A 14,439-nucleotide genomic window follows, 5' to 3' on the forward strand; every position below is an offset into this window, starting at 1 on the left:
CTCCACGGAGCGGGGTGAGGGCAGTGCCAATGCTGCCCCCTTTAGGCATTTGAGCAACGTGGGTTTCTGTCTCCCTTGGGGTCCGGGAATGGCCCCTGTGGGATTCCCAGGGACGGCTGCAGTGAACGTGTGCTTGTCTGGTCTCTTCCAGGAGGACAGCGACCCTCCGGTCAGCGAGAGCCTGGGCATCGAGAACACACTGTGGGCCGGCACCGTGGTGGCATCAGGTGAGGTGCCGAGCGGGGAGTGTGTTAGCCATTTGAGCAGGGGAGAGTGTTCATCTGCAGTCAGATCACTCATCTGTCACTCGGGACAGCTAGTGGTCCATCAGGAGGCTACTTCCCCCTGTTCCGGTCCCTCTGGGGATTTACACCGACGTCTCGCATGGCTCGGATGTTTGCAGCGGTCCAGAGGAGAGGCCCGTCCCTGTCCATCGGCACAGATTGACATGCTAATCTGTCCCAGACACCCAGTCACGCTGGATGGCCCGTGGGGGCTGCCCGTGGCGGGGCTGCCTCGTGGGGAGGGCCCTGGGCCCGAGATGGAGCCACTGTGTTTAGAACATCTGGGCAAGTAGAGCTGCTGCTTCGGGGGAGAGGCTGGGCCGACATGGAGCGGCTGCGGGGCCAGGGCTCAGGTTGGCCTTGGCAGCCCGCGTGTGCTGTGTCAAGCCCCTTACTCTTCCGGAGGGACGGGGATCGTAAAGGACAGAACGAGACAAGAGCGAGATGGCCACGCTGTGCTGCCCCTGGCACAGGCAGGGACACGATCAGGAGGAACTGCATTCCTTACAGACACAGGCGCTTCTTCCCTCTCCTCGCAGGCTGGCGCATCCATGGGAAAGTACATAGATCCCAGATGTAGCATTTGATGGACTGTTACACAGGGGCCGCCCCACATGGCCCACACCTGATCAAGAAGCAGGGTGTTGGGGCCGGTGCTGGGGCGTAATGGGAAACACCAGATTCCCATATGGGCACCGGTTCGAGTCCCAGCTGCCCCACTTACCATCCAGCTCCCTGCTAATGGCCTGGGAAAGCAGCTGAAGATGGTGCAAGTACTTGGGCCCCTGCACCCATGTAGGAGATCTGGATGAAGCGCCTGGCTTTGGTCTGGCCCAGCATTGGCCGTTGCGGCCATTTGGGGAGTGAACCAGAGGGTGGAAGATCTCTCTCTCTGTAGCTTCTGGCTTCAGCTTGGTCCAGCTCCAGCTGTTGTGGCCATTTTGGGAGTGAACCAGTGGATGGAAGTCTGGTCTCTCTCTCCGTTACTCTCTTAAACTCTATCATTCAATGAAAAAAAAAAAAAAAAAAAAAAAAAAAAGGAGGGACCCGGATTGTGGCGTGATGGGTAAAACCGCCATCTGCTGTGCCAGCATCTCACATGGGTGTCGGTTTGAGTACCGGCTGCATCTCTTCCAATCCAGTTCTCTGCTAATGGTGTGGGAAAGCAGTGGAAGATGGCCCAAGTCCTTGGACCGCTGCACCCACGTGGGAGACCTGGAAGAAGTTCCTGGCTGCTGGGTTCAGATCAGTCCACCTCCGGCCATTGAGGCCATCTGGGGAGTGAACCAGTGGTTGGAAGACCTCTCTCTCTTTCTCTCTCTCTCTCTCTCTGTTTGCCTCTGCTTCTCTGTAACTCTCTGCCTTTCAAATAAATAAATAAATCTTAAAAAAAAAATAAGACAGGAAATGTTGCCAAGCTGCGCAGAGGGTCCAGCTGCCTTGCCTGGCATCCATCGGTACAGGTGTGGTTGCCATGGTAAATCCAACAAATGACTGCAAGGCCAAGGAGTCCTGGGGTGATGGAGAAGGGGCAGCTGGGGCTTGGCGCAAGAGGTAGCCTGGACGTCACAGGGCCCAGCGGTCTAGCCCAGTCCTTCCTTAAACTCTCAGTAGTGAGAGCCCCGTGTGTGGGCTTCCCCCGACTTGTAATGCATTGATTCAGGGTCCTGCCCCTGTGTGTGACCAGGCGCAGTGACGCCGTGTGCACTTGCCACACACGGTCCCCAACACCCGCCTGGTCTGTGCTCGCTCAGTGCCGCTTGTCCCTGGAGCTCGAACTGGCGTGTCACCACACCGTCCAGATGCTGTCAGAGCTTCCAGACCCTCGTTCCCAAGGGTTCAGCCCGGACACTGTTGAGGATCATAGAATAGCCCTCACCCTGGGCAGGGCCGTGCTGTTCAGTGGAGCAAGAGCTTTGAGCAATGCTTGGTTCCAACTGCCCGGCTTGTCAGAGATAATGGAGAAGATTCCTGGCTTGTCGGAGCTAATCCTGCAGAGGGTGAGGACGACTGGCGGTGACAGCACAGGAAACGGGCGGTGCCTGGGGGTTGGGGTGTCTGGATGAGAGTTGTAGGTAGAGGGCGGGGACCGTGGCAGATGAGGGTGTGGTCATGTGTGGGGGTGGCCCCGCGCAGCACGGGAGTCACCCGACTGGGAGGACTTCTTGGCTGGCTTACAGCCTGGAAACAGGATGCGGTTGCCTGGGGCAACCCCGCCGGCCCAGTGTCCAATCTGCCGCAGGCTGAGCTTTGGGCCTGTGCACAGGGAGGCCTGAGGCGCGAAGGCCATTCTCAGCCCTGGGTGGCATCAGGCTGGCCTGGCCAGTGTGCAGGACCCTCCCCTTGGAGTGCCCTGTCATGAGGCCCCTCAGCCACCCTGGGCTGAGCTGTGTCTGTGCAGGAGCAGGTGCAGTGGCCATGTGGCCTTCCCAGCACAGCCTGGGCTGCCCTCCCGCCGGCCCCCCCATCTGCTGTGGCTGCAGGGGCCACCACGTTTGCAGGAGAGCACCATCTGCTGGGAGCCCCACAGCCACAGGCTGTCATTGGCCTGGCCCTGGGCCCTGGCCTTGGGAGGGACATCGTGAGCTCCTCTTGGGGTTCTTTTTCCACAGACGCAGCAGAGCACCGTGCTGTGGGTGGGGCTCTTGTACCGCAGCGGGTGTGGGAAGCTCCTGGCCCCTTTCCTGCTGCGACCATGACTGTCAGTGCTGGTGGGGGCGATGGGGAGGGGGAGGTGGCCAACTCTTGTCCAGCGGAGACCTGCTTGCATTCCTGGGCCTGCCCTGCGAGCCTGGCAGGGCTGCCCTTGCTGTCTCCCGGCTCCTTGGGCTGCCTGCCGGCTGCCCCGCACACAGCCCTCCGCCTCCCAGCTGCCCCCTCGCCTCGAGGTCCCTAGGTCTTCCCTGCGAGCCTGGCAGGGCTGCCCTTGCTGTCTCCCCGGCTCCTTGGGTGCCTGCCGGCTGCCCCGCGCACAGCGCTCCGCCTCCCAGCCGCCCCCTCGCCTCGAGGTCCCTGGTGTACTTTCCTTATCCCTGCCCGGCTCCCCCACGCTGTGGGGCTCTTCCTGGTGCAGGCTGAAAGGGGAAATGCGTGCGTTTCTGAAAGACGTTGCCAGATGGCCCCCAAAATAGCTTGTGCCAGTGGGTCTGCAGCCAGCAGCGCTGGCGGTGGGATTCCCTTTCCGACCGCTTGCGCCCGCCTCCATTCGCCTCCGGGTGTTGTCGGTCTTTTGGATCTTTGCTCATCTCATGAGGATTAAAGTGGTTTGTTTCATATTTCTTTGCTTATGTGCTGGATTGAGCATCTTTTCTGTGTCAACTGGACATTAGCATTTCTTCTTTTTTTAAGATTTGTTTATTTAACAGAATGACAGAGAAAGGGAGAGACAGAGAGATCTTCCGTCTGCTGATGCACTCCCCAAGTGGCCACAACGGCTGGGGTCAGGGGTCCAGAGCTCCATCCAGGTCTCCCCTGTGGGTGGCAGGAGCCCAAGTACTCGGGCCATTTTCCGCTGCTTTCCCAGGTGCATGAGCCAGGAGCTGGGCCAGAAGTTCCCGGTGCTGGTGCAGGGAGTGACGGCGTAACCTGCTGTACCACAGTGCCGGCCCTGTTAGTTATTCATCGTTTGGTTGGTGCTTTTCCTCATCATGCCCGGGGGAGAGAATAGGGAGGGGAAATCCTCAGGAAAGAAAATGGAGAGATCAGATGAAGGAGTTGTGCTCACTGTGGGGAGAAGGTGCCTGGGGCAGGCGCTTGGTACAGCGGTTAAGATGCTGCCTGGGGTATCTGCAAATAATGTCATGGTTCCTGGTCAGACTCCTGGCTCTGCTGCCCGTTCCGGCTTCCTGCTGGTGTGCACTCCTGGAGGCAGCAGTGATGGTTCAGTTACTCGGGTCTTTGCCACCACGTGGGAGACCTGGATTGAGTTCTGGGCTCCTGGCCTTGGTCTGGCCTAACCTCAGACGATGTGGATAGTTGAGAAGTGGAGCTCTTGTATTGCAGTGGGTGTGGGATGCTCCTGGAAGATGAGAGATGTTCCCACCCCACCCCTATCTCTCTCTCTCTCTCTCTCTGCTTTTCAAATAAAGAAAATACATAAAAATTCAGAAATTCAAAAGAACAAAAGGAAATTGTATTCATGAGTTCCTATAAACATTTTTTTAAGATTTATTTATTTATTTGAAAGGCAGAGTTAGAGAGAGAGAGAGAGAGAGAGAGAGAGAGAGAGAGAGGTCTTCCATCCACCGGTCCACTTCCCAGATGGCTGCAATGGCTGGAGCTGCACTGATCTGAAGCCAGGAGCCAAGAGCTTCTTCTGGGTCTCCCACATGGGTGCAGGGGTCCAAGGACTTGGGCCATCTTCCACTGCTTTCCCAGGCCATAGCAGAGAGCTGGATCGAAAGTGGAGCAGCTGGGTCTCGAACCGGCGCCCATATGGGATGCTGGCGCTGCAGGTGGCTGCTTTACCCACTATGCCACAGCTCTGGTCCCTCCTATGATGGTTTATGAACATAGGTATGCTCTAGGCACCTCTTAAGCTTCCACAGCCAGTGCACACAGGGTGGACAAGCCCTCCCCCATCTCTCCTGCCATTAGAAGCTTCTGGGCCCCCAGCCACCAACCTGCGGCCCCTCTGCAGTAAGGAGCGCCCTGGCCCCTGAGGCAGCCGGGGTGAATGATCCCAGTGCCTGGGGGTGGGGAGTCGTTCTACTCAACTTCCCCTGAACTGAAACGCAAGCCGACCCAAATGGCTGGTGGCTGTCGTGCTGGTCCGGTCCCCAGTGGCTGGTGCAGCAGTTGGGGCATTCCCAGGGCGTGGCTGCCGGATGTCGGACACGCTCTCTCCAGCTGTCTGTCAAGCCACCTGACTGCTGGCATCTCTCTGGCTTGTGTGTTATGGTTTCAGGCACCGTGGTGGGCGTGGTCCTCTACACCGGCCGGGAGCTTCGCAGCGTGATGAACACGTCAAACCCCCGGAGCAAGGTGTGTGCAGGGTCCCGGGCTGGCTGAGCCCAGGCACACCAGTGCTTGGTGTGGGCGGGATGAGGGATGAGCTTTAAAAACAGGGAGGGGGCACCTGTGTGTGTGTGTGGGGCGGGGGGCACAGTCCGGTGTCACAGTGAGAGAGGAGTGGGGCCTGGTGTTCTGACGTCGGCAGGGGATGTGGTCATCAGTGATGTGTTGTTTTGTGCATTTCGGAATAGCTGGAAGAAGGGAGTTTGAGTGTTACTGCCGAGAAATAACGGGTGTGCTAATTACCCGGATCTGATCTTGTCACACTGTACCCCTACATATGTACCATCATTATGCACCAACCAAAAACTAAAACCAGAAACATCTCACCATATTTCTCCATTTATGAAGTGTCTTCAGAAAGTTCATGGAAAACGCAAAGTATGAAAAAACAATGCACAGATTTCAACAATTTGTTGCACCAGGATTCATTCAGTATTTTGTTTCCCATCAGCTTTCTGCAGTACCTTTTCCTGTTCACATTTTCTTTTCCTGCATATATGTGCATGTTACACACACACACACGGGCACACACATGCATGTATATGTTACACACAGATGCACACACATGGATGCATGTCCACACGTGGACTCCTACACATGCATATGTTATATGGGCATATACACAATGCATGCATAAGGTGCACACATGTGTGCACATGTCACACACTTGGGCATATACACAAATGCATGCATACGTTACACATGTGCATATACACATACACGCCCATGTCACACACATGTGTGCACATGTCACACACTCGGGCATATACACAAATGCATGCATACGTTACACATGTGCATATACACATACACGCCCATGTCACACACATGTATGCACATGTCACACACTTGGGCATATACACAAATGCATGCATATGTTACACGTGTGTATACACATACACACATGTCACATGTATGCACATGTCACACACTAGGTCACACACATGTATGCACATGTTACACACTAGGGCATACACACATGCACACACATGTTACACATATGGGCACAAACGTGTACATTTGTTGCACAAGTGGCCATACACATGTAAGCACACATCACACACAAGGGCATATGCACATGTATGCATATGCTACACACAAGGGCACACACATGCATGTGTATGTTATACACATGGGCGTATACACACATGCATACACTACATGCATGGGCATATACACTCATGCATGTGCATGTTACATAGATGGGTGCATACACACATATGCATATGCTATAGGGCATATACACACGTATGCATATGTCACACACACATGTATTCACACATGCATACATCACACACCTGGATGCATGCACACATACATGTGCATGTTACACACATGGGCATATATGCACATGCATGCATGCACATGGGCATATATACATGCATGTATATGTTACGGATCTGGGTGCATACATATGCATGCATATGTTGTGCCCCAGCATATGCACAAATGCACACAGACATTACACACATGAGTACACACACATGTATGTATATGTTACACAGGGCACACACATATCTATGTACACGCTGCACACATGGGCATACACATGTGCATGTTACACACATGGGCATGCACACACAGGCATACATGATTTGTGAAGATGTACTCGCGTGTACACAGATACATGAAGTGCTAGCGCTTTGCCTGGCGGTTCAGTCCTCACAGCCCTCATGTAGCCCTTAGCGCAGGTGAGTCATCTCACAGGTGGGTCGTGCTGTCTGGATGACTGTGGGAAGAGGCCGGCCTGTGGGGTTCGCGACATGCTGAGTGATGTGGGGGCGCCCATCAGGTGCAGCCAGGTCTGCAGTCTCCCCAGGACCCGACTGCTGCTTGTTTCACGCACGACCCTCCCTCCAGCCTCTCCTCCCATCTCTGAGAAAACATTGTTGAACCCTGTCCTTGTCCATCACTCATTTCCCAAACTTGAGTCACAGTCAGGCCACCAGAACAGTCATCGGCACCACCGTCACGTCATCTGTCTCCGGCGTCAGCTTCGTCCTGCTCCGTTTCTTCTTCCGAACTGTTTGAAAGGCAGACAGAGAGATGCTGCATCTAGGGGTTCGCTCCGCACACGCCTGCAGCAGCTGGGGCTGAGCCAGCCCAGAGCCAGGAGCCGCGTCTCTGTCCCGGTCGCCCATGCTGGTAGCAGGGACCCCAGGCGCTCGAGCCTCCCCTGCTGCCTCCCAGGCGGAACATAGCTGGGAGCTAGAGCCGTGCCTGGAACTCGGGCCGTGGATTTGGGCTGTGGGGTCCCAGGTGCCCTCTCCGTCAGTGTGCAGATGTCTGCCCTTGTTCCCTGTGTCTGTGATGCTCTGGATTTCACGTCCTAGTCATGTTTTCTGTACTGTACGTGACAGTAAATGCCCAATTGTTAAAGCAGTCATGTTCAAGGGTGGGCGTTTGGCTCAGGGACACCTGCATGGTTCCAGTCGGGCTCCTCCGTTTCTGATCGCCCAGGAGGCGACAGGTGATGGCTTCAGTAGTTGGGTCCTGTCCCCCATGTGGGAGACGCATTGAGTTCTGGGACCCTGGCTTTGGCCTGGCCTAACCCTAGCTGTTGTGAGCATTTGGGGAGTGAACCAGCAGATGGAAGATGGCTCTTTCTTTTTCTCTTTCTCTCTGCCTTTCAAATAAAAATGAAAATTAAGAAGAACTTACGTTGATTGATGCAGCACCTAAACATCAGAGGCCACCAGTGGTGTGGCCCCCACGCTCCCACCCAGCATGGAACTCGCGTGTGGAGCTGTGCTGAGCGAGCGCGGCCGCTGGATGTCGTGGCTGCACAGTGCACAGCCGCAGCAGGGCGCTCACTTGCTGATGTTCCAAGTCTAAATCTTAAACGTTCTCCGAGGTCCCTTGGATGTCACTGATGAACTCTCGCCCACAGAGCCTGGCGTTCAAAGACTGGAGCTCTGGGGATGTGTACGTTGTTGGGGGGGACCCCACTGTCTCACCTGGAGTGGAGGCTCAGGGGTGAAGGGCCAGCTGGCCAGGCAGGCCAGGGCCGCACCAGGTCACTGTGCTCTGTCCCCAGATCGGCCTGTTTGACCTGGAGGTGAACTGCCTCACCAAGATCCTCTTTGGCGCACTGGTGGTGGTCTCACTGGTCATGGTCGCCCTCCAGCACTTTGCTGGCCGCTGGTACCTGCAGATCATCCGCTTCCTGCTCTTGTTTTCCAACATCATCCCCATCAGGTGAGCAGAGCACGGGCTGGTGTCTGGGGGCCGTGGCAGTGTCTCTCGCTGCTCATGCAAAGGTGGTGCCACTGGAGCTTTGGGAAGGAGCTGGGCCCTGCAGAGTGGCGGCCTAACCATCAGGGTCGGAGCGTGTGCCACACTCTGCGGCCGCGGCGTCCAAGCACCGGTTCTTCAGGAGCCTTCCTCCCAGAATCACTCTGGTTAAAAGGTCACTCCTGGGCTGACGTGGCACAGTGGGTTAAACCACTGCCACCTGCGATACTGGCATCCCGTAAGAGTGCTGGTTCGAGACCCAGCTGCTCCTCTTCCAGTCCAGCTCCTTGCTAATGCACCTGGGAAAGCAGCAGGTGCTTGGGCTCCTGTACTCATGTGGAGACCCGGATGGAGTTCCAGACTCCTGGCCTCAGACTGGCCGAGCCTCAGTTGTTGTGACCGTTTAGGGAATGAACCAGCGGATGGAAGGTCACTGTCTCTCACTCTGTCGTTTTGTGTATGTGTGTGTGTGTGTGCTTTTAATAATTATTTTTATTTATTTGAGGGAGTTAGGAGGAGAGAGAGACCTCTTATCCGCTGGTTCAACTCCCCAAATGGCTGCAACAGCCGTGGTTAGGCCAGGAGCTCCAGCTGTTGTCTCAGAATTTCTCTTCTCCGAGGACTGAGGCCGTGGTCTTCGGCACGACAGCGGGACGAGCTCAGGGGCTGTGTCCCAGCCAACACGCTCGGGCTGCTGGGTTCAGGGGGTCAGAGTCTGCTGTTAGCAGAGCAGGTCTTACAGCGTGACAGTGAGTGACGTGGAGGGCGTTAAAACTGCCTGTAACATAATTGGAGACTTAGTGCATCTAGCCACCTTGGAACTGCACACTTAACATGATTAAAAGGACTTTTATGTTCTGTAAATGTTAGCACAGCTTAAGAAATGAATATAATAGCAAAAATATATTAGCTTAGGGGCCAGTCATTGTTTTTGAGAAGTTAAACAGCCACCCTTTCTGTATCGGATGCTTTTTCTCTGCAATGGAGCGACTTGGTGGAAACAGCGATTTGTTCAGTGCGCTCTTTGGCAGCGGTGGGGACTGGGGTTGAATCTGTGGATTCAGGCCCGGCAGGCACCTTCTGCAGGGAGTGGGTGAGGGTGCCGCGGCCCAGGTGTAGCCAGGGCCCACCTGGCTGGTGTGAAGGACAGGGAGTCCTGCCTGAGCCCCGCTCACCTGTCGGCTCTGGCTTTCTGGCTAGTTTGCGTGTGAACCTCGACATGGGCAAGATCGTGTACAGCTGGGTGATTCGAAGGGACTCGAAAATCCCCAGCACCGTGGTCCGCTCCAGCACCATCCCGGAGCAGCTGGGCAGGATTTCGTACCTACTCACGGACAAGACAGGTGAGCGCCTCCCGGGCCGCAGGTGCGGGGCCGCTCTCCGGAGACAGGAGGGTGCACGCTGCTCTTTCGTTCTCTTCCCCTTTTACGGGGCATGTGGCTGGTTGAGATGAAGATGATGATGATGGGTGTGGTGAGCCCCCACCGTCCTGGGCTGTTTAGTGACCCGGCTGCATCCTCACCACGTGGGTTAGGTGGTGTCTTTGTGCCCCTTTAGACGAGCACCCGAGGCACAGAGAGGTGGCGTGACATGTCACGGGCCTGGTACACAGTCGGCCTGGCCTCGAGCCCTGCTCTCACAGCCACACCCTGATCCTGCTCCCCACATCAGCGTGCCCGAGGCTGTGCGGAGAGCAAGGACTGGGGGTGGGGAGCCTGGGCGCCTTCACCTCCAACTCTTACAGGCTGTGGAGTGGAAGGGAAGCTTTCAGAAAGGAGGGGGCAGGGGAAGTTCCGGACACGTCAGCATCAGGACCCCCGACGCCTCCTGCAGGGCTCTGTCATGGCCTGTGTCAGGGCCACTCAGCTCCCCTTCGTGTGTCTTTCTGTTCAGGGTTCTGGTGCCTCTAGATAGAATCTAATTGGCCTAGTGTGAGTCACGTGCCTACCTCGCAGCCAGCGAAATTAATCCGACACCTTGATTGACAGTGCTCCTGGGTCACCCCAGCGAATGGGTGTGGCGATGTTTCCATGGCAACCGGAGGCCCCATCTTCCAAAGTGGAGTGGGATCATAGGCAGCGGTGTCAGCCGTGCAGTGCAGCAGGGGCGGCTGTGACACAGGGGAGTCTCGGACAGCAGCAGCGCCCCGACTGTTGCTCGGGGCACCCTGGGATGCACACGCGTTGCCCACGTGTCTTGTGTTTCAGGGACTCTCACCCAGAACGAGATGGTTTTCAAACGGCTGCATCTGGGGACCGTGGCCTATGGCCTTGACTCGATGGACGAGGTGCAGAGCCACATCTTCAGCATCTACACTCAGGTAAGGCCTTCCCCGCCCCCTTGATGGCTCCCCAACAGCCACGTGGAGAGAATTGGTGATGCTCTGTCGTCCACGTTTACACCGTCCGATTCTGCGGTTTTTGCTGCCTTTGTAGAACTGTGCCACTGTCACTGCAGTCGCTTTTATGTCACGTTCAAGTCTGTCCTCCCGGAGAAGCCCCATGCCCTTTAGGAATCGCTCCCTGGTTCCCGCCAGCCCCTGCAAACCCGTGGCTACCGAATCCTTTGCACTTGTGCTCCTGGTGGGTTCTCGTCTCCGCTCCACTCAGCCGACCCGTGGAAGCAGCCCGTGTGGGCGGAGGCCGTGTTCCGCGTGCGTGTGTTAACCTAGCTGGTGTTTTTTCAGCCAGTTCAGTGCGCAGAGGCGCTGGGAAGCCCCGGGTGCTGCAGGACACGGTTCTGTCCGACACCGAGTTCCCTGCAGCCTTCTCTGGCGGGCGCACGTGGGCTTCCAGGCCCTCTCCTGTGATGAGCGGAGCCGGGGCCAGCGTGTGTGCGTGGGGGGGCGCCGCACTTCCCTGGAGGACAGTTACTTGTTACGGCTCACGTGGCCCCCCACAGCCGGCAGTGCGCTTGTTCCAGGCTCCCTGCGTGGGCATTGGCAGTGCCCAGGGGATCCGAGGACTTCATCTGCTGACATCCTGAGGCGCGTCGCAGGACAGGGAAGAGGAGCCAGGGTCCCTCCTCTCCCTGGTGACTGAGTCGCTGTTGGTGTCTCCAGGCCGGGGGCTGGACACTGTTGCAGCCCTCCCTGGGTGACCTTTGCCCCAGTTTCCATTACCCTGGAGAGACCCGCGGTGCCTTCTGTGTCTAGAGTCTGGATGGTCACGCGCCTGCACGCATGGCCTCGCTGCCGTGGCTCCCAGGGATGCTCTACCCTGGATCCCGGCATTCTCAGCCCCCCTCCCCCACTCGCTTCTCCTGCAGAGGTTCCACGCTCAGCGTGTGATGCCCCAGCCTCCTGGTGCTCACGGCAGGATGCAGGCGCCCTCCCTGCCTTCTTCCCCATCACTGCCTGTTCACCAGCGCACCTGCCCCCACCAGCGCACCTGCCCCCACCAGCGCACCTGCTCCCACCAGCGCACCTGCTCCCACCAGCGCACCTGCCCCCACCAGCGCACCTGCCCCCACCAGCGCACCTGCTCCCACCAGCGCACCTGCCCCCACCAGCGCACCTGTCCCCACCAGTGCACCTGTTTGCCTTCTGTCTTCGTCTTTTCTCACCTGCTTGGCCCAAAATGGCCTTCTCTCCGGCCTGACCTCCACAGTGACCCCTGTCAGCCCCTCTAGGTCACGGTGGTCCTCAGGGCTGCAGGTCCCTCGGGCGTCCCTCCGGCCCTCGGCACCGAGCGGAGCGTTTGTTTCCTGGTCAAGGCCCCTGCTCAGGCCTGTCCTGCTGTTGATTGATGGGTTTGGACAGCTTCATGGGCGCTGTGCCCCATGGGAGACACACCCTCACACCCTTGCCCGTTTGCGTGGTTTTACAGAAGCCGACATCCTGTCTCAGGATATTTGTGCATTTCAGTTTTATGGCTCGTTTTTGGGTTTTGCACCGATAACACTCAGCACAGGTCAGAAAACGGCATTTCTTTTTTTTTTTTTTTTTTTGACAGGCAGAGTGGACAGTGAGAGAGAGAGACAGAGAGAGAAAGGTCTTCCTTTGCCGTTGGTTCACCCTCCAATGGCCGCCGCTGCAGCCGGCGCACCGCGCTGATCCTGGCAGGAGCCAGGAGCCAGGTGCTTTTTCCTGGTCTCCCATGGGGTGCAGGGCCCAAGCACCTGGGCCATCCTCCACTGCACTCCCTGGCCATAGCAGAGAGCTGGCCTGGAAGAGGGGCAACCGGGACAGAATCCGGCGCCCCAACCGGGACTAGAACCCGGTGTGCCGGCGCCGCAAGGTGGAGGATTAGCCTATTGAGCCACGGCGCCGGCTCAGAAAACGGCATTTCTTGCCGTGAACTCTGTCTCTGGCCCCTTCCTCAGCGGAAGCTCGTAAATGGGCCAGCCCGTCCTAGTCTCGGCTTTAAGCTCTCTGGGTGGGTGGGTTGAGGTGCACGTGAGGCTGGGGTGAGCTCCGGGGCTGCGTGCGTCTCTCTGTCCAGATGACTGAATATCCTGCTGTGAGCGTTGGTGGGATGTTTCTGTGGCTGTCTTAATAACCTTGTTGAGGGGGCAGGCGCCGTGACTCACTTGGTTAATCCTCCGCCTGCAGCGCTGGCATCCCATATGGGCGCCGGGTTCTAGTCCTGGTCGCTCCTCTTCCAGTCCAGCTCTCTGCTGTGGCCCGGGAGGGCAGTGGAGGATGGCCCAAGTCCTTGGGTCCTGCACCCACATGGGAGACCAGGAGGAAGCACCTGGCTCCTGGCTTCGGATCGGCACAGCGCTGGCTGCAGTGGCCATTTGGGGAGTGAACCAACGGAAGGAAGACCTTTCTCTCTGTCTCTTTCTCTGTCTATAACTCTATATGTCAAATAAAAAAAATAACCTTGTAGAGCTATGATTTCCAAGCCATACAATCCGGCCGTGTCAAGGTTACGGCTCGATGAGGGTCGTGGTACTGCCTGCTGCCCCGTCCAGCCTCGGAGCACAGTGCCCCCGCCCCCCCCCCACCCAAAGATGCCTGTGCCCTCGGCCGTCATTTCCTTGACCTTCGAGGTTTCATCCGGGATTTTATAGCCATGGTTATTGAAATAGGGTGTGTGCGACCTCAGGCCAGGGCTGCCAGTCTGAGCGGGTGATGGAGCAGCCCCAGAGCACGGCAGAATGGGGAATGCCTGCCGTGAAGGTAAGACTTCCTTTCTGGTCGTGGGCCCCCATGGACTCCGAGTTGGGGTTTGCACAGTGAACCCCTGGGGTGCGGGGAGAAGAATCAGAGCACCTGTTTGCCTTTGGTTTTCTTCTCCAACATCTAGGCAGAGTCTGAATCCTCAGCATGACGGGGCCCTCCCTCCACTGTCAGACAGGCGTGGTCCTTGAGTTCCTGGGCGTGTTTGTCTTCCGAGGGCGCAGTTTACGAGTGGCCAGGAGGCTGGCTTTAAGAGTCTTATTTAGCTAAGCCAAACTCATAAAGAGAGTGGGTGCTTCTCCAAGATTCCGGCTGGGAAGCTCCAGGTTATTAATACAAGGCCAGGTAAACAGCAGGAAGGTGGCCAGCACTTTACGGGCTGAGACTGGCTTGTTTACTAGTACCTGTTTAAAAAGTGATTGACGTGTGTGCAGAACCATTGAGTTCACACCTTTAAAGTGCGTGACCTTGGCAACACTTGCTACCGTCTGATTTCAGAACATTTTTAATGATTCCAAAATCGGCCTCCAGCCCTCAGGCCCCAGGCGCTTCCTTGTCCTCACCCGCCTCCCGGCAGGCCCCACCCCCCCATCTGCATCGCTGCTGTGCGGTGGCCCGTTCGGGACGTTTCCCACAAACAGCCAGAGTCGTGTGGCTGTGTCTGCCTCTTTCCTGGCCCAGGAATCCCCAGCTTGTGGGCATCAGAATTTCTCTTCTCCTTATGGCTGATAACAGGATGATTCGAAATTTAAATTTTTAGAAAATCATTTCCATGTTATT

The 14,439-nt window shown here is 56.9% G+C and overlaps 1 protein-coding gene across 2 annotated transcripts in view; it reads left to right on the forward strand.

The window, feature by feature from the left end:
* Positions 1-14,439, forward strand: part of ATP9A (ATPase phospholipid transporting 9A) — a 134,421-nt gene that overhangs the window by 65,564 nt on the left and 54,418 nt on the right. For both annotated transcript variants that reach the window (XM_070051684.2, XM_070051688.2), the window contains exons 9-13: positions 152-227; positions 5,191-5,267; positions 8,338-8,498; positions 9,735-9,877; positions 10,742-10,854. In XM_070051684.2, coding sequence (XP_069907785.1) covers positions 152-227; positions 5,191-5,267; positions 8,338-8,498; positions 9,735-9,877; positions 10,742-10,854 — 570 coding nt within the window. The remainder of the gene's footprint in view (positions 1-151; positions 228-5,190; positions 5,268-8,337; positions 8,499-9,734; positions 9,878-10,741; positions 10,855-14,439) is intronic.

The sequence above is a fragment of the Oryctolagus cuniculus genome, chromosome 11 (genome assembly GCF_051225735.1).
Source record: "Oryctolagus cuniculus isolate XC-2025 breed Fujian yellow rabbit chromosome 11, ASM5122573v1, whole genome shotgun sequence".
NCBI lineage: Eukaryota > Metazoa > Chordata > Mammalia > Lagomorpha > Leporidae > Oryctolagus > Oryctolagus cuniculus.